Source organism: Scomber japonicus, chromosome 17 (assembly GCF_027409825.1).
Source record: "Scomber japonicus isolate fScoJap1 chromosome 17, fScoJap1.pri, whole genome shotgun sequence".
Classification (NCBI taxonomy): domain Eukaryota; kingdom Metazoa; phylum Chordata; class Actinopteri; order Scombriformes; family Scombridae; genus Scomber; species Scomber japonicus.
In genome coordinates this window covers 11,879,649-11,897,141 of record NC_070594.1, presented here as the reverse complement: position 1 = coordinate 11,897,141, position 17,493 = coordinate 11,879,649, and the positions used below count along the sequence as shown (strand labels likewise).

General features: G+C 41.7%; 1 protein-coding gene across 1 annotated transcript; it reads right to left on the bottom strand.

The window, feature by feature from the left end:
- Positions 1-6,998: 6,998 nt before the first annotated feature.
- On the bottom strand, positions 6,999-16,176 carry ism2b (isthmin 2b). Its single transcript, XM_053337251.1, has 6 exons — positions 16,096-16,176; positions 11,500-11,751; positions 10,034-10,367; positions 7,994-8,131; positions 7,790-7,858; positions 6,999-7,522 (listed from the first exon to the last, which is right to left on the bottom strand). The coding sequence occupies exons 1-6, from the start codon at positions 16,174-16,176 to the stop codon at positions 7,005-7,007; spliced, it is 1,392 nt and encodes a 463-aa protein (XP_053193226.1). The 3' UTR covers positions 6,999-7,004.
- Between the last annotated feature and the right edge of the window lie 1,317 nt (positions 16,177-17,493).

Genomic DNA, 17,493 nt, shown 5'->3' with positions numbered 1-17,493 from the left:
TAATTGTTTGAGTCAACACAGAATCTCACATAGGTTAAATAGGGAAATGCATAGAGCAGTGATCGGCTAAGTGATGGAGATGGAGATTGTGCACTTATGTTTGCCCGTGAAAATATATTGGCTGATGATTAAACACATTCCACGATGCTAAAAAAAGGGGCCTAAAAGGTTGTGACTAAGTTAGCGTTAAAGATGCAAGATCTGATATAGAAACAGCTATGTTGTGCCCTTTATGTGTTAAATTGGTCGCACTCATCTTAGACTACCTGACGTACTAGCCTGTGCAGCATCCTATGTGTGGGTGGAAATCGTGATTGAGACAATAAAAGGAATAATTTGGGTCTGTCATTCTAGCAGATAAAACCTAAAAGAGTTATCAATAAGTTTCCTCGTACACAGTCACCTACATGATGAATCTTTTAGACCGACACAAATCTGACATGATTTTAACATGATAAACCAAGCTGTTATTAGCTTTTCAAGTTGTGTGGGGCAGAGTAACCAACAGGAAATCAGAAATCAGAGGCAATGCAAATACAAAACTTAACCACCTATGTGGGAAAATGTATTGATTGTATCTATCACATAGTTTTGTTCAGAGGACTCTGAAGCAGGGACCCTGAAAGTAGAATATGATTTCTATATGATTTCTTTCTATCAAAACTGTGGGAAAATAAATCTCCACAGAATTTAAAAAATTTAAAGTAATGTAATTCTTAATTAGATAAACAGATTTTTGGCTATTTACTGTCATTTCAGAAAGTAAAGGCAAAATATTAAGATGTGAAGCACAGATTCAATCAATCAATCAATCAATCAATCAATCTTTATTTGTATAGCGCCAATCTCAAGGCACTTTACACATAGAGCAGGTTCTAAACTGAACTCTTCAGGTTTTAATTTTAAAGAGACCAAACATTCCCACATGAGCAAGCGCAAGATTGAGGCCCGTGTAATACTGATCCTTACCAGAAGAGGGTGCTATATGTCAGTTTCTGAAATTCCCAGTATTTTCTCACCTCTGCTTTTATTTTTTTCCTGAGAGAATGAACTGTAAACTGACCGTGGAAATAAACCATTTGATTATGTTGTTATCTGATGTCAAAATAAACTGTTTTGCACATTTAAATGAGAATGACGTCCACTCTTGTTTCCATCATTCCTGCAAGACACAACCTCACATTCTGATCTAAGCCATACAAGAAACCTTGTTTGAGCTAAAATATCATTTTCTTCCGACTTATTTGCAACAATCCAGCCATTTTTACCACTATGGCCACTTCATACCTGTACATATTGTTCGCAATAACCTTCAAGCTTGTCTGCATTCTTATCTTAAAAAGAACGAGCAATCATATTTTTGGTCCAGGGTCTTGGCTCTGTGTAAACGCTGGAGGCTAGGGGCTGTTTGATGTTGTTATGGCTGGCTGTCTGCCGCCTCAGTACTACTGGATCTGCAGGCCCCTCTCATGTCCAAAGGTATTGTGTTGGCTGCTCTTTTGATTATATTATCAACAGAGAGAGAGAGAGTGAGAGAGAGAGAGAGGGAGCGGGGGAGAAAATTAAGACTCCCACTGGACATGAGTAAACAAACAAAAGTTTGTAGAGTCTGGTTCATCCAAAGAATGTCAGTTATTCAGACTTCTCTGAGGATATTGATGTCCAGTGTTGGGATTATTGTGCTGAATATTGTTCTAGCTTGATAAAACAATTTGCCTGTCCTCAGTCTGCAACATTGAGGAGCATGTAAGATATTAGAGGAAAGCACATCTTGATACTAGACACCAAAAAAACACAATTGCATTGCATTCTTGGGCTTTTGAACGTAACAGTTCCTGCAAGTGATTGTTCAACAACAATGTACACACTAGTTTTGATACATGTAATATATTTTTAGCCATGCTAGGAATGGTAATGTCAGCCGGTCTGTTGCTCAATTGGTCTACCACTTTGGTCCAGACTGAAACATCTCAACAACTATTGATTAAATTGGCACAAAAATCTTGTTCAGACATTCATGGTCCCCAGGCGACTTGGATATTCCCTGAGTTTTCCATGCCGTTTCTGTGAAAGTTTGTACAGACATCTATGTCCCTTCCAGGATGTGTTGTAAGAAGTTCGGTGATCCCTCATCTTTTTGTCAGGTCAAAACTTGTCAGATTAATTGAACCTGGTTAACATTAGACCTGCTAGATATCGGCATGTTAACATTTTAATTGTGAGATTTTGGCAGTGAATGTTAAAATGCTGACGTTAGCAATGTACCACTGTGCCAACACTGCTAGCATGGCTTTGTCTTGTAACTTTTAAAAAAACTAACCACCCATATCACCTGCAGCTGGAGAAAAGGGAGCAGAAAGTGAAAATACACTTTCGCAATGTTGGTGTTAAGTGTTTGTGCTTAATAACTCTTGGATTTCTGCCTCTTATGAATTGAGGCTTCATTTTGAGATTAGTCTTCACCTCAGAACAAGGCCTCCCTCTGTGTCAAACTGGTCAGGGAATGGGCTAAATCAAACTACACGTAATCCATAAGATTGCAGGATCTCCTGGAATTTTTATAAATCCTGTAGGTAGAGCAGCTTAAGTATGTACATGGATTTGCGCTCACAGACAAGAATATGTTTGTTAGCATGAATGCAGCGTGTGTGTTTCTGGCTGAACCCTTGTCTCTGTGTTCGGGTAAGTATGTTTGCAGGGGGATACCCTCATCGCCAATGATCCACAGAGGGAGGTTGGGGACAAGGCAGCCTGTAACAGGAGCTGCAAGCGACTTCAAGGGCCATGCTGTTTGCAGGTCGACCAGCCACAGTACACCCAGAGGAAATCTCATGTTCCTGCCAGCCTACAAAAGTAAACAGTACTGTAACCACCAAGTGCTGGCACCAGGCCTGGGCCACCAGTACTATAACTAAGAATGAATCACATCACACACACGTTCACGGGCTTACATGTAGGTGCATAGTGGAATGCACATGTACACTATTGGATTGCAGTCCAATCTTTTCACATTTTGTGTGTGAAATAATTCATGCTACATTGAACTACAATGATTTTAGTCTGCTTGAACTTCTGTATAACCACAGCACACTCCCTCAGTGACATGATGCACATGACCTCCATAAGCTGTCAAGTGTATTCACCCGTTTTTTTTAAATGCATCCGCCCGGGAACTCTTGCTTCATTCAATATTTCAGATAACATCTTTTAGCCACAGAGTTTTGAAACCTCCCCTCTCTTTTATGTTCTTTTTCCTCTCCCTTTCACCCTCCTCTGTTTTCCCTCTCTCTGCTTTCTCCTCTGTCTACACATCTGCGGTTATTTATCTGTTATTCTGCGGCAGCAATGTGGTCAACATGTGTCTGGCTTCCCTCCACGCGGCACTCATCTGCAGTCAACTTAGGAATCACTGGAGGACCACAGTAGACCTACCAAGCTCCTTATCGTTCATTCCACAGTGGATATACACCAAAGAGATGAATTGATGGATTTCTAAGTATATCCTTGCATATGAGCCTAACACTAGTACATCCTGTGCTAATTGTGTCCCACTTTAGACCTGATGTTCTATTGTAAATGCATAACCATGCTTTTTTTTGCTCTCTTCTCTTGGGTCAATGAGAGCAGCAAGTGAAGTATATGCATCATGACCTACAGGAATTAGAGTATCTAAGAGGAGTATTTGGATTGCCTAAGCCTATGGATTTGCATTACCCCGACCTTTGAACTTTTAATCTCAATGTTATTTAATCCTTTGGAAAGAGTATAGCGCCAGACAACGTGATGTTAGGAATAGATCAACCTAGAAACCATGCTGGAGATACATAACAGCGACAAAGGTTGTTAGCTAAGACATGCAGGGTCTTATAAGGTTAAATTTATGGTGCATTTACGGTCTGACTAGTTGACAGGAAACACTTCCACATAATTCTGATTTCTTTGATGAAGTTTAATTTAGAGTTTCTTTTCGGGAACCATAATTTAAAGAAATGTATAGTCAACACTGACAAGCCTCTTGCTCTTGCTTGGACCTCAACATTTGCACCCAAACCAGAACTGAGAATCCTATTCATGTAAAATGCAAAAGTCTTGTCAATCACTGTCTGGAAAAATGCCTACAACAGATTTTAAAAAATCCTAACCACACGCATGGTTTCAAAAGGCTGCCGCTGACTGTTTAAAAGTCTCGCAGAAGATGTTAGTGCGACTTTTGACTTTTAGACGTGCGCTCTACTTATAAAGAAAACCAATATCACACAGTTAACACACAAACGATAAAGCAGAGTAAACTGAGGAAACGTTTGATGGTGTTGATCCAAACAGCGACTGCACATGCCACTTCCTTGAACCCTACCAAGAGAAGTCATCCGTGATAGCTAATTGAATCCTGTCATCGCTCGGTTCAGGATCTTTTGAATGTGGATAAGGTCATTTGGATTTAAAAAATATTGCAGTCACATTACCATTGCTTCTCATCAAGGCAGATACTAACACACAAAACCACAATCAATTAGTTACAGATTATTAAACTGTTCAGTTTACATTAGCTCTGCTGTGTGTGGACACTCTTAATATACACCACTTCCTCCGTTAATGGTTTGACTTGTTTTGACTGTTAAGCACTTTACAAGGCAATAAACACAATGCTAAGAAACAGTCTGATATGTTTTCCATGTATTTTCTCTCTTGCTGAGTTAGATAAGGAAGTTGCTACCTGTCATGTTGGAGAGAAAAGGTGTGGCAGTCAGTGAAAAATATAATTACTCAGCTGTTTCAGGAATGTTGCGCTACAATGCTATGTTAAGCCTTACTGCACAATATTTAAAGTGCAGGGGAAAGAAATAACAATAAAAAGTCAGATGATGAATGCAAAGTCTTTATATATTTCTTCAGCATAATTGCAACAATATATTCATAGAGCACTGCAGTACAACATAGAATGAAACACAAACACTTGATGTTGCTGTATGAAGTGATATGAGGCAAGTGGTTTCCCTTTTGATATTGGGTGCCTTCATTTCTCAGTCCGATTAGTGCACCATGTTGAGTATAGAGTCATTTCAAAGCTTCAGTAAACTTAAAAAAAGAGAACAGACAAATAAATACTGTACAACACCATATAAGTAATACTAGATTTAGAAATCACAAAAAGATCATGCTTTTTTTTCTCAACAGAACACTTAGATATATGCACTTTCATAGAACAATGCAGCATTTCCGACAAGTTTCCCTTCACAATAACACTATCATTAACAAATGGCAAACATGAGTACATTTTGATAAATCTTTTGTATATAAACCTTAAATAAAGTGCCTTCCTTTAAAATCGGTGATTCCAAAATGTAAATGCGTGTTCACATGTACACATCTGGAAGCAGAATTCCTGAAAAAAAAAAAAGGTTTGGAGCGAACATCCTTTAGAATTTGATTTGATAGAAAGGGCAAGTCCTGCAATATTAAGATATTTCTAAGTACAATTAAGATTACTGCCACTGACTGTTTGATAAACTGTCACAGGAATGAGCATTGTTTCAGATCTTATGGTCTATACCCTGATGACAAAATATTTGGTAATGGCGACTACTTCCAATACTCTGTCAGCTAGAAAAAGGCCACTACATGACCTCTCAAGAATGTTTATTTGAGTAGGAATGCCCTTTCTATCTAATCACGTTCTGTACATAAACCCAAAGACCCTAAGCCAACAGCTTAAACAGCAATGACATATCGCACACAATGCATCAACATCAACTATTCAGTAATAAGGGTTCTGAACTGCTTTCTGAAACTGCACAAAAAGCATTATCTGTTCATCAATTCCAATCTGGATTACACTGCTGATACCCGTCTACTAATCTTTACCCCAATACACTTTGTACTAGGTCCAATAGTGCTCCGCTGTCGAGGTAAATTAACAATTTTTTAATTTTTTTTTTTTTTTTATCATGGTCAGTTCCCCCTGAGAACATTGTAGAGACACATCTATGAGCATAACCTAATATCACTGTAGAGCTTTTTCTTTCCTATATTTGCACCATAGAGACTTAGGAGGCTGGATTTGCACAGGCACCAACAGTCTGATTTTTAACTCTTTGGCACCCAGATTATATATTTTCCTGGCTGTAAAAAGGTGAGGAAACACATGAAATCAATCTGTGTGACAAAACATTTGAAATCAAATGTGCTGTTCCTGTATCATTACTGCCTAGAGGCTATTGTCATAATGCTCACTAACTCAATAATGGCAACAGAATGTTTCAAAGCCTTTTAGCTTACCTCTCTGGTATAGATTTCAAATTCTTGTAACATTACTAATTGTCGTGTCTCAAAGGATTGACTGAAATATACATTACTTTTACTGCATGTGGCATCTTTTGGGTCTACGGATCTCCTGTTGCCTTGTTCCCCTTGACACCTTTTTAAAACCTGAAGGATATTATATTGTAGCAGCATTGTTGGGATATTCATCTGTTGGACTCTGCCCATACATTTGTGTGCTTCATCAAAATAGCCAGCCCATATTCATACCTAAAACCTACAAGAAGCATGATCAGGATGTTTACCATGTGTTGCTTTTGTCATTCACAAGCACTCCAGGACACCATCAAAAAAAGCCAGTAGGTAGTAGACATCATGCTTACATGCACCCAGGAGAGTGTACTGAATATATATAGAGAGAGCTTGATGTCATGCCAGATGTGTAACAGGTTGGAAAGCAATGGGAGAACACTTTTTTCCCATTCATGTAATTCAGTTCAGTTCAGTTGAGTCTGATATCAGGACACGGTGCCAAATCCTAATTTGAGACAGCCACACTTCACCATCATTCTTAAACCCCACAAAACTCCCAATCACAAATGTGCATTTCCTCTGAGTCATTAATGCATGGTAAATGGCTGATGCATGCTTTAGACATAATATTACATGACTTTTAAGGTAGGCAGTCTCCTCTCAAAATAGGCCCTCTGACTCTCGGAGTGAAGTGGTAGTTTTGGCTGTAGTTCTTAGTACTCCCTGGCTTCCTCCAGTTCATTCATGAACACGTCTTCATGGGGGTTTTCTGGGCAGCTCAGTCCATTATTGGGTGGCCGAACTGCATGAAAGCGACTCCAGTCTCCCTTGCAAAGGATCCAAGGCAGCACATCCACTTTGAAGTGCAGCTCAGGCGAGAACTCGGTGCTGATCAGGTTAGGCGTGCCTGCGCCTTTTCCCCGCGTGATCAGCCGCCCACGATCGTCATAACAACAGTGCTGCGCTGCAAGAGTGGACGAGTCGCTGGAAAGAGCTGAGCGGATGCAGCTACGTGCTGACGGCTTGTAGATGTCCAGGCGCTCCTTGGGGCCACTGGCATCACGCCAGCGGAACGGTCGGGCATGAGTCTCATCATAGACACTGACCACAGTGTACCCCACTTCAGAGGGGTAGGAGCAGGGGCAGCTGGGCAGCTCAGACAAGACCTGGTGGAGGTACCTCTGGAGGAACTCACTCTTACAGTTGAGCCACTTCTCACAGCTGTCCACATCTATTGGAAAGACAACAGCAACACCGCATAAACTTGTGTGTTGTCATGGTAGCATGAACACTAACATCTATGTTATAGTTTTGAGCAAGCTAGTTCTACATTACCACGTGTGCCTGAATATATATTGAAAAACAAAGGTTTACCACTGTCTGAAAGACCTTTGTAAAATGGTGCACTTAAGTATAAACCATTTGCCATTAATGGCTTAAAATATTTTTGGAAGCTGTTCTAAGATATTATGGGAAGCTTTCAATAATAAACAATCACCTGTCCCAAATGGCTCTGTGCCATTCTCCATCTCGAAAGGGAAGGGCTCTACCACTGTGTTGACATCACCTGCAAAGAGGAGAGCGGCACATAAACTGTAGTGTAAAAACCACCTTTGACACCATTCTCAAAAGCACAAAAGACGTCTCAATAGACTAGCGTTGATTGGTCTTTTGATTTCTTAAAATGGAAGTATATTCTTACCTGGACAAGGCTCCAGGTCACACTTTGAGGCTTCTGTCAGTGTGCAGGAGTAGCCACAAGACTTGGTCCTCTTCCTCTCACCGTGTCCACATGTCACTGAACATGGAGACCAGGGAGTCCACTCATCTGTCTCTTTCTCTGTGGGAACAAAATTCAAATACACAAACTTTGCGTTAGCTTGAGTTCTGCATGACATATTTCATTAAGAAAGCACAATGTCATTTACATATTGTGAAAAAGTATTACAGAGATTATGAAAATATTACTTAATGAAAGCATGGGATCAAATTTGCAGTTATGGGGGCTGTACATCTGCTTTCAGACACAGGTATGTAGTATATTTAACAAGTTAAAAAGAAGCAGCTTCAAAGGGCTGACTGGGATTATGAAGGAGGAAAACCCTGCAAATCTAAAGAAAAACACCTTGGAACTCAGCATGTACTTTACATTCTAATCCAGAATAAGCTTTCAAAGTCTCTGGACTCTCTCAGTCCATATAATGACAATTTTCTCCTGGTCTAACCTTCCCCATGCAAACCCATATTCTTTTTAAGAAAGCTTCAGTAAAATTAGAGAGAGAGAGGCTGTGCTGTGGCTGCCCGCCTCCGCACCACGTTTCCTTGTGGTGTTAATAGCACTGAAAACAAGTCATTCTTGATTAAAGGCGAGGTGGGTGCAGAAATACCAGCTTGGGTGTAGCGAGCACCCAATTTTACTTTGTGGGCGCTGCCAACTCGCCATGTGGCCATACGAGAATGAGGTCTCAGGAGAGTCTTAATTACAGAAGAAGCTAAGGCAAACATCCTTGATTTATGTTCACTAAGTCTTTAGATGTGACCACTTAATAGGCATTGTTGCCCTTTGCTGGCTCGTCTACATGCAAAACACTTAAATAGATAGTCTATATGTTGTCACATGGATATGGGTAACACTATCCAGGGTTTAGACACCTGCTCTCATATTATGAGATTATGCTATGATGACAGAGGTTTGTGCAACAACAAACTTCAAAAACCTAGAAAAAAAAATTGATCTATTTTACATGGATTTGGATCTATGGGAAGTTTCTTAAAAGAATGGAAGCTGGAGGCTGTGGTTAGCCCATGACTGTACTCTGATGTGTAGTAGAACTCTGGTCTACACAATGCCAGGCCATCAAATTTTTCTCTTTCTTTCCTACTTTCTTTTTCTATCTTTTCTGCCTTCTCTCCCTTTTGTTCACTTTGTACACCTTTCCTTTTCCTCTCTCATTATTTACTATTTTTACCACTGAATAAGTGGTCTGTGCAAGCTGAGACACAGCAGTTTTCCCACCAGAGGAAGGCAGAATTAAGAGGGGAAAGAGAGCTGTAAAAGTTATGCAGAACCCTGAAAGCCCCCCGAAATTCTTGAACTGGCTCAAAAGGCCGAGCCGCAGAGGGCAGTGAGGGCCGCCAGGGTCTGGGGGGGCCCATGGGGTCCCGGGGAAGGATGAAAGGGTCGGCCGAATGGCCCCTGTCATTCTGTGTTCCCAATCTGCCCTCTAATTGTCCACAAGCTGAGGGCTGTTTTGTCCCAGAGAACAGTGCCGGCCTCACGCTGCCATTAGCGAGCGCATCGGACCCATCTTCAAAAGGCAGGCCTCTGCGACCAGCACGACCAGTGTCGACTTCAAAGTGCCCATAACCCACAATGTCCTGATGGTCGAGTGCTCATACTGCCTCGCATGCTGGCATCATTTGAGTTCTCTCTGACTGTAAAGACAGTCTATCATGCAGCCTTCCTAAGCCACTCTGTTGTTCTCACTCTCTCATTCCTGTCTCTCTCACCTTTGAGTTTCTCATTATTTCTTTGTCATTTGTTTCATGAGAAATTCAGTGATTGCATTCCCATACTTTCCATTTTCACATTCCTTCATCCCTGCATCAGTAAAACTAGCAAAAAAGATACATTTTGGTAATTTTTTAAAAGCTGTAATCAGCTTAATGAAATCATATCTAAAAAGCGCTGTTTGTGTGGCTACACTAGCAGACAGTCAGTGTACCACTTGGCAAAACATACCATAGTAGCTCTGCATTGGATCCCAGCCTTCGTTCCAACGACTATCCCAGTCTCCGCCTACTCCACTGGGTAAGGGCTCCTCACTGCCGTAATCCAGAGAGTAATCTTCCTCCTCCTCTTCCTCGCCAGTTTCCTCCACGCCTGACCGGCTGTTGCTGTCCTCGCTGGAATCGGCATCGGTGTAACTCCAGAAAAGCGGCCAGAAAAGCTTCTTGCCTCCGAGCCAATCTACTGTGGAGGAGGGGGAGGAGGAAGAGGAGGGTAGCCAGTCTTTTTCCTTGGCAAGGTCCATCTCTACTTCCATCTGAGGGTCGTCAACCACCTCAATGGTTACCTACATAGACAGAGAGAGGGGTTTGTAAGAATTTGAAATAAATACCGACTGAACAACCCTCTCCTAACAGTTTAAGCTAGCAAACCAAAACTTCAGACTAAAGGGTAACTGAAAATCCAAACTAACTTTAATAGTGAGTAGAGGCCAGTGACATAATAACAAGTATTAAACAAGCAACTGAACTGTCAAGTGTTGCTATCTCAATGCCACAAACTAAAGCACCACCGATGATTTTGTGCAGTTTTGGTTAAGTGACAATCTTTTCTCAAGAAATCAACCGTCTAAAATCCTCGGAGGAGTATTTTAGGGACAAACCCGCTCCCCGGATCTAAATCAGCCAGCCAGACGTGAGCATGAGCATTCAGCCAACCAAACGATCCTCTCAGGGAGAGAATGTGAGCATTTATTCTGGTTAACTACCTCTCATTACCTCTATATGACTCATCTTAGATGCTGCAGTGCTTCCAAGGGCCCCGCTTCAGCTGATGTGAAGACCAGGCAACAGGAAGACTGCAGAGGAAAACTATCTTTTTGTAAATGTTGGGAGATGAATTTCACAGTTCGGAAAGAAGTATGATGATCTGGGAACTGCTATTATTCGTTTCAGCTTTCTTTTAGTTGAAATACTGTATGCTACATCTGGTCTATATGCGACATGAAAACTTATTGGAACATTTCATCAGTTGCTGTAGTTGATGTAGACATGGGCCGGCATCATTATGTCCCTCTAACCACATCCTGATTACACTGACCAGAGTTGGAGTGGATAACTGCTCTGAGATAAGTTAAACAGAACAACTTTTTTTGAACTTTTTCGGTCAATTTAGGAGATGATGAGAACTTAATGGGTGACGCTTATGATTACAGAGTACTTTCTCCTATATTACACTTTGATTAAATAGTAGCGAAAAAGACACAGCTCGGTCTCTAAGATTAGACTGGGAGATTGTTGATTTTGTAATACATTAAGGAAATAAATCATTACAACATAAGACAAAACAGTCCAGCCCTCCTTTCATAAATGGTTTTTATTTAACCCATCATTTACCAATTATTGGTTACCATATGGTGACAGTAGACAAATGAAGATAAACAAATTTTAGCAATGTGCGGCTACCCTCTCCCCACTCACCTGTATATTGGGGTTCTGTGAGTTGATGTCAGCATTGGCCAGGTCGGGGAAGTTCTTTAGATCCAGGATGAAGGGTTTGGTCTCCTCCTCGGGTTCCGGCTGTGGCAGAACACCGACGGAGCGGTGCTGTGGGTGGGACCATCTTCTCTGGTGGCTGTGGGGCTCGGGCAGCAGACTCTGGACCTGGTTCTGTTGCTCCAAAGCATCAGGGACATATTGGACCCCGCCACTGTGAACTGGGTGACCGTGAGCCTGATGGAATGAACAAGTTAACATGTAAGCTAATGTGTTTTTAATCTGTGAGACTGACAAGAATCCAGGAGTGATTTTAATAAAGAGAAACTACCAAAAGAAAAATGGATGGCAGCAAATGACCTATGAGCAGACATCACCTTGAAGGGCAAATGAGTCAACTGACTACTGGCTGCTTTTTGGGTCACTGACAAAAAAAGCTCTATCATTTATAGTGGCTTACTGGTGAGTATACAAACAATTAGTGCTTTGTTTCCAGAAAGAAACCTTGAAAACATCTACCACCTCACAGCTTGGTCAGCAATTCCAGAGAGTCCCTGAGGCATCCAACTAACCCGCCAAGTGACCAACGAGCCTTCATTCACTTCAATCACTTCAAATTTTTTTTTCCCACAACAGTCATGGCATCCAGGCCGTGGACAAAGAGGGGCCTGTGCCAGAGAGAGATCCTCTTTTAGCTTTAATGAGAGGGCCTGGGAGGCGTGGGACCCCTGGGCTGGTGCGAGTGTCTGAACCTGCAATGCTGCCGCCACTACGACCACCACTTATCTTTTTACTGTCACTCAGACGGAAGAACAACAGGAGGAAATGTTGATCCCTGGGATTAAAAATGACAGTATAATGTTGGGAGATGTAGATATATGAACTGTATCTGGAATAGAATCACTGAAATCTGATGTTTTGGTTGGTCTGATTCTCCAGGGTGTATGTGTCTGTTTCATGTCTAAAAAGCACACATGTCTATTTCATTGGTCAAAACCAAAGTCCAAAGCTTCTAATGAACCCTTGTCTGCCATCCACTCACTCATATCGTCCAGAATATGTTAAACTGGCCCAAACATTTGAGTGGACAGGACTTTAATATTGGACCGGAGCCAGATTGTGGTCTGTACAAAGCAAACTAGTGGCAGTTGGAGGGCTAAAGAGAACAAGAAATGTCTGGATTAATGACCAAACAGTTGATGATTTATAGTTATGGCCTCTAGAACAGGGCGTACTTTTCAGTGGTTGCCTGTGATTGTCCCATAAAGAAGTTATGTGGTTGGTCAAATTCAAGCATGTGAACACATAATGCCTGTTTAGAGGAGAAGCCTGTCAAGCATGATAAATGATGGATGAAGAGAAGTTGGCCCCCTACCCAAATATCTGTAAACTGGTGGTGAAAAGTAGATAACCCTTTAGGAAAACTCAGCCTTTCTTTGTAACTTAATACATTGTTGTCAAACTCTTTAAGGACATATTATATATTGCAATACATTAGCTTCATTTTTGCCTAGAAACATTATCTTGTTAAATCCAACAGGGGGTTGCATTTAACAGATTGTTTTGAAAAGAATGTCAATACAAAGGTTGCATATTTCAATGTTTGTGAGTACATACATAATATATATTTTATTATAATAGGTTTGGTGTATTATGGTGATTTCTTACTTTCTTTTTTTTAGATGGTCTTTCTGTTGTTATTGGCTTAAACATGAGTTATTTTTTCTTGCCATGCCAAACATGTGGTCCATCCCATGGGGAGCTGCAAGACACTGTTTAATGTATGCCTACAGTACCAGTCAAAAGTTTGGACACACTTTTCCATTCACTTGTATGAGAAAGTGTGTCCAAATGTTTGACTGGTACTTTCAGGTAACATGTGTTTAAGTGGAAAATTTCAACTATATTGTGTTTTTCTTTAACTCAGTTCTTTTGTAATCATGAATAACGAACTCTCTATGTGCTACCAGGTTTTAAAAATCTATTTATATAGGCTAGGATTGCACTAATACAATAATGTAATAAGTTATCCATGCAGATAACACCAATGTAATGTGTTATATTTGGAGGCCAGGGCAAGAAATTATAAAGAAATAATACCTTTAAAGAGCTAAGCCGTCATTTCTTGTAATAAATGTGCACATACCAGGACATGAAGGCCATTTTCAGCTGCTGTCTTATTACACCTGATGTACAGTACCAAAAGTTTGGAAGTGTGTCCAAATTTTTGACTTGTACTGGATACTGTACACTTTAATTGGACAAACCTTCCAGCATGATGCTCCATTTGACCCTTTTACTGTTATCCAGCAGTTCAAATATTCACTTACACACACCTTACATTCACACACATGCCCTGACACCTACTGACAAGTCCGGCGTCACGAGGGAGGCCGCATACTTTCACACCCTCCATCTCGTCTTGTTACACATCTGGATCCTGTATTCTTTAGCATTGTATATCACTCTCCTCCTTCTTTCTTCCTCCCCCTCGTTCTCTCTCTCTGATCCTGCTCTCCTCCTCTCCGTAGTGGGGCTCTTCTGATCAAAGGGGCCGCTGGTTGATGGCATGCAGTGTGTTTAACCAGGGAGACTACATGGGGATGCATTTTGGGGACCTCAGCCTTGCCTCAGACAAACATGACTGAGAAATCCATCCTACTGGCAAAAGCATCGTGTCCTCCTTTCACTTGATTGAGACAGCCGGTTCCATTTTGGGTTACTGTCATCATCACTACTGCTGGTGGTGACACACATTCAGGTTCGGGAGAGGAGAGGGGATCGGGAGGGGGACGGGACGGGACGGGACGAGGGCAGCAGGGGTTGGAGGTGAGGGGTAGGGACAGGATCTGGTCGGGTAGTGGGGGGGCCACGCTGGGAAGGCAGGCGGTGTGGCAGCCCTGATTTATGTGCCCGCAGATATCAAAGGCCTCTGCACTTGGCTGTTTCCAAACCATTACAGAAGAACAATAAACTATGGGCGCTCTTTGATCACCATCTTTCGCAAATGGAAAAAAAAAAAAAAAAAAGACAGGACAACAAATGCATGCCTGGTAGAATCAGAGTGAGGTTGTAGAGGTCGGGGGGGTGGTTGGTTTGGGTAGAAAACAGACACTGCAAACAGGTCTCAGTATTTGGGAAGGAGGCCACTTCAACACAAACCAACCCCCCCACCCCACCCCACCCCCACCACCACCACCACTACCACCCCTAAAAGTCTTGCTCTTCTTCTCTGAGACATGGGGGTAAAAACTAAAAACAGGAAATTCCACATTAACACAAAAAAGAGCTAACGTAAACAATCAGATGAATGACACTTGACCCCCAGAGCTCCAGTCAGTGTGAGAGATGGAGAGGGCTCGCCTTATTCTGGTTACATAAGCATCTCGTTACTGGGCACCCGTTTCTATACCGAGCCTCCCCTCCTCCTCCTCCTCCTCCTTCTCTCTTCCTCCGCTAATCTCTCCTCTCCATCCGCCACTTACAGACACACATCCAGCAGGTCACGCCGGAGGTACACAGAGTCACCAACTGTAGCCTGTTGCTGAACGAAACGAACAATCACATAAGCCACAGTGAAATCTCCTCTTCTTCTTCTTCTTCTTCTTCTTCTTCATCTCCTTACTAATCATCCCCTTCTCTTCTCTTCTCTTCCCTCCCTTCTTTTTTCCTCTCTGTCTCTTTTTGCTTTGACATCAATCAGACACATGATGAGAGAGGGAGAGACCCAATAGGGCATCCATGGGAGGCCACACAAGAAGTAGAGTTCAAAGGCAAAAAAAAAAAAAAAAAAACTGAACCCCGACACAAACACACACAAACAGACTTTGATATCCAAATATGTCCCCGTGTAACACAAACATTCCCTTAGACACACCACACACACTGCTCAGTGTCTCTCTCTCTCTCTCTCTGTGTGTGTGTGTGTGTGTGTGTGTGTGTGTAGGGAATTTGGATTTATTATAGCACAGTGTATGCCCAGTAATGTCAAACCTTACTATACATGGAGAGAGAAGTTGAACAATAAGAGAGAGCAACATGCAACTGCTGAGGAAATCACATTCTGTCACTTCAGCTCTGAGTCTTTAAATGTAAACTGATGGAGGAGTGATGGCTGAATAATCACAGTGATGTTATTTACAAAAGCTATTTCACCTTTTTTCTACCTTATTAACATTTTAATAAACAAACAAATGAACAAAGAAGCGTAGAAGCTGTGTTGGGATCATCACTAAAAAAATCTTGTAAACATGATTTTCATTCACATCATAAATTCCCTTTAACAGTTCATCCCAAGAATGTATCGTTTCTATAATATTACCAGTGTTAGACCTATATTATAATATTGGGATTGATATTAGTAGTTTTTTAAAGACTGTTAAGCAATAAAAGTGGCAGAAACTTAAGTTAACATATTTTTTAACACTAAGCAAAGGTTCAACAGACTTTTCGTAATTAACTGTAATTAGATATTAAGGTTTTGTGAGCGGCAGGTGTGACTTTAGTGTTGCTGTAAATGGATAAAAATTTAAAAAAAAAAGCCACCACACACACAACAATCAGTGTCTGTAGAAAACTTACCTTGTGGGCAACATTCTTGTGTCTGGTAGGAAACCCTGTCCCCAAACTAAAGAGAAGTATGGACCAAATCACAAACAGCATCTTCTCCACTGCAGAGCTTCCTGTGTGAGGGTTCGCAAAAGTTCTCTGGAGGCTTTTTTTCTCTCACACTCTTTTTGTTGATTTAGAAGAAGAAGAAGAAGAAGAAGAAGAAGCTTGTGTCCCCGCTCGTCTTCTGTTTTCTCAACAACTTTTAAACTCGGAAGAAATTAAGTTTTTTCTTTTTTTTTTTTTCTCGTCAACTCCGAAGTGTCGCACTTTATGAAGATGCGCGCCAGTGTCCAGAGGTATCCCGCGCGCTATCCATATCTGGCACCAGCGCCTCGCGCAGCAACTGTCTGTCCGTATGGCGGGTCGAGCTCAGTGCTTCTCTTACCCATAAAAACCACAGTTGGGAGAGCTTTAAGTACCAGAAAGAAAAGGCAAATACCCCACGTAGAATCTCCCCGTCCGCACCGGCGCTCGTTTATTCAGCTACTTTAAACTGTGAGTCACTCCGTCGTGGGTGGGTGGCTGTTTTCTTCCAATACATTGACATCTGGAGTTCATAGTATGCTGTGCGTTTTTGCTATCTGTCTGATGCGTTAATCCATCATCCAGTTGAAGTTCATCCACCGGTTCTAGCGAATGTGTTTGTCTATGTATGTGTGTGTGTGTGTGTATGTGTTTGTGTGTGTGTGTGTGTGTGTGTGTACCGCCCAACCAACCGGTTTCGGTAAACTTGCCTTTTACGCACGCATTTAGTGGGACGATGCTGAAGGAGTTGGGGGTGGGATGCTCATTGCTCACAGCTGTGTGGAGGGGGTGGGGGTGTGGGGTGTGTGTGTGTGTGGGGGGGGGGGGGATGCGTTGGGCCACTGGGGTTCTTGTGAAGGTAAATGGTTTAGGTTCACGTGTAGCCAACAGTGGGCTAGGATAAGGATACATATAAGTGGACACTCATTTAAATCTGATACTCCACCTTAAATACTCATTTTAGAGAGAAATATTTGGACACTGCCCTGCAAGGTTATTTCCCTTGTTCCTACAACAATCCCTAAAATCACATGTCATTTTCTTTAGGCGTGTTTTGACATTTTCTAAACTCTGGAAACAAGCAGTTATCTCACCATACTGTCTCGGAAAAATGCCATTTGTAGACTGTAGTGAAAGGTCGGCCAGTGTGGAATGCTGTGTAATGGCAGGATGTCAGTGACTTATCAGTCAAAAATGCTTTAACATGTTTGTCATGGACTTTTAAGTTGTGACTACAGTCTGTCTGCTGTCTGCTGTAAATACACACAAACCCAATCCAGAGCTTGATACAAATAAGGTTATTTAATCTTTGCAGCACTGTTTCCAACAGCATGGTCAACAAAC

Bases quoted from the DNA above. Each gene is read 5' to 3' on its own strand.
- ism2b (XM_053337251.1), bottom strand. From the start codon at position 16,176: ATGCTGTTTGTGATTTGGTCCATACTTCTCTTTAGTTTGGGGACAGGG. The intron at 11,752-16,095 runs GTAAGTTTTCTA...TCATTCCATCAG, and splicing joins ACAAGAATGTTGCCCACAAG to GCTCACGGTCACCCAGTTCA. The intron at 10,368-11,499 runs GTGAGTGGGGAG...CTGTCTATGTAG, and splicing joins CACAGAACCCCAATATACAG to GTAACCATTGAGGTGGTTGA.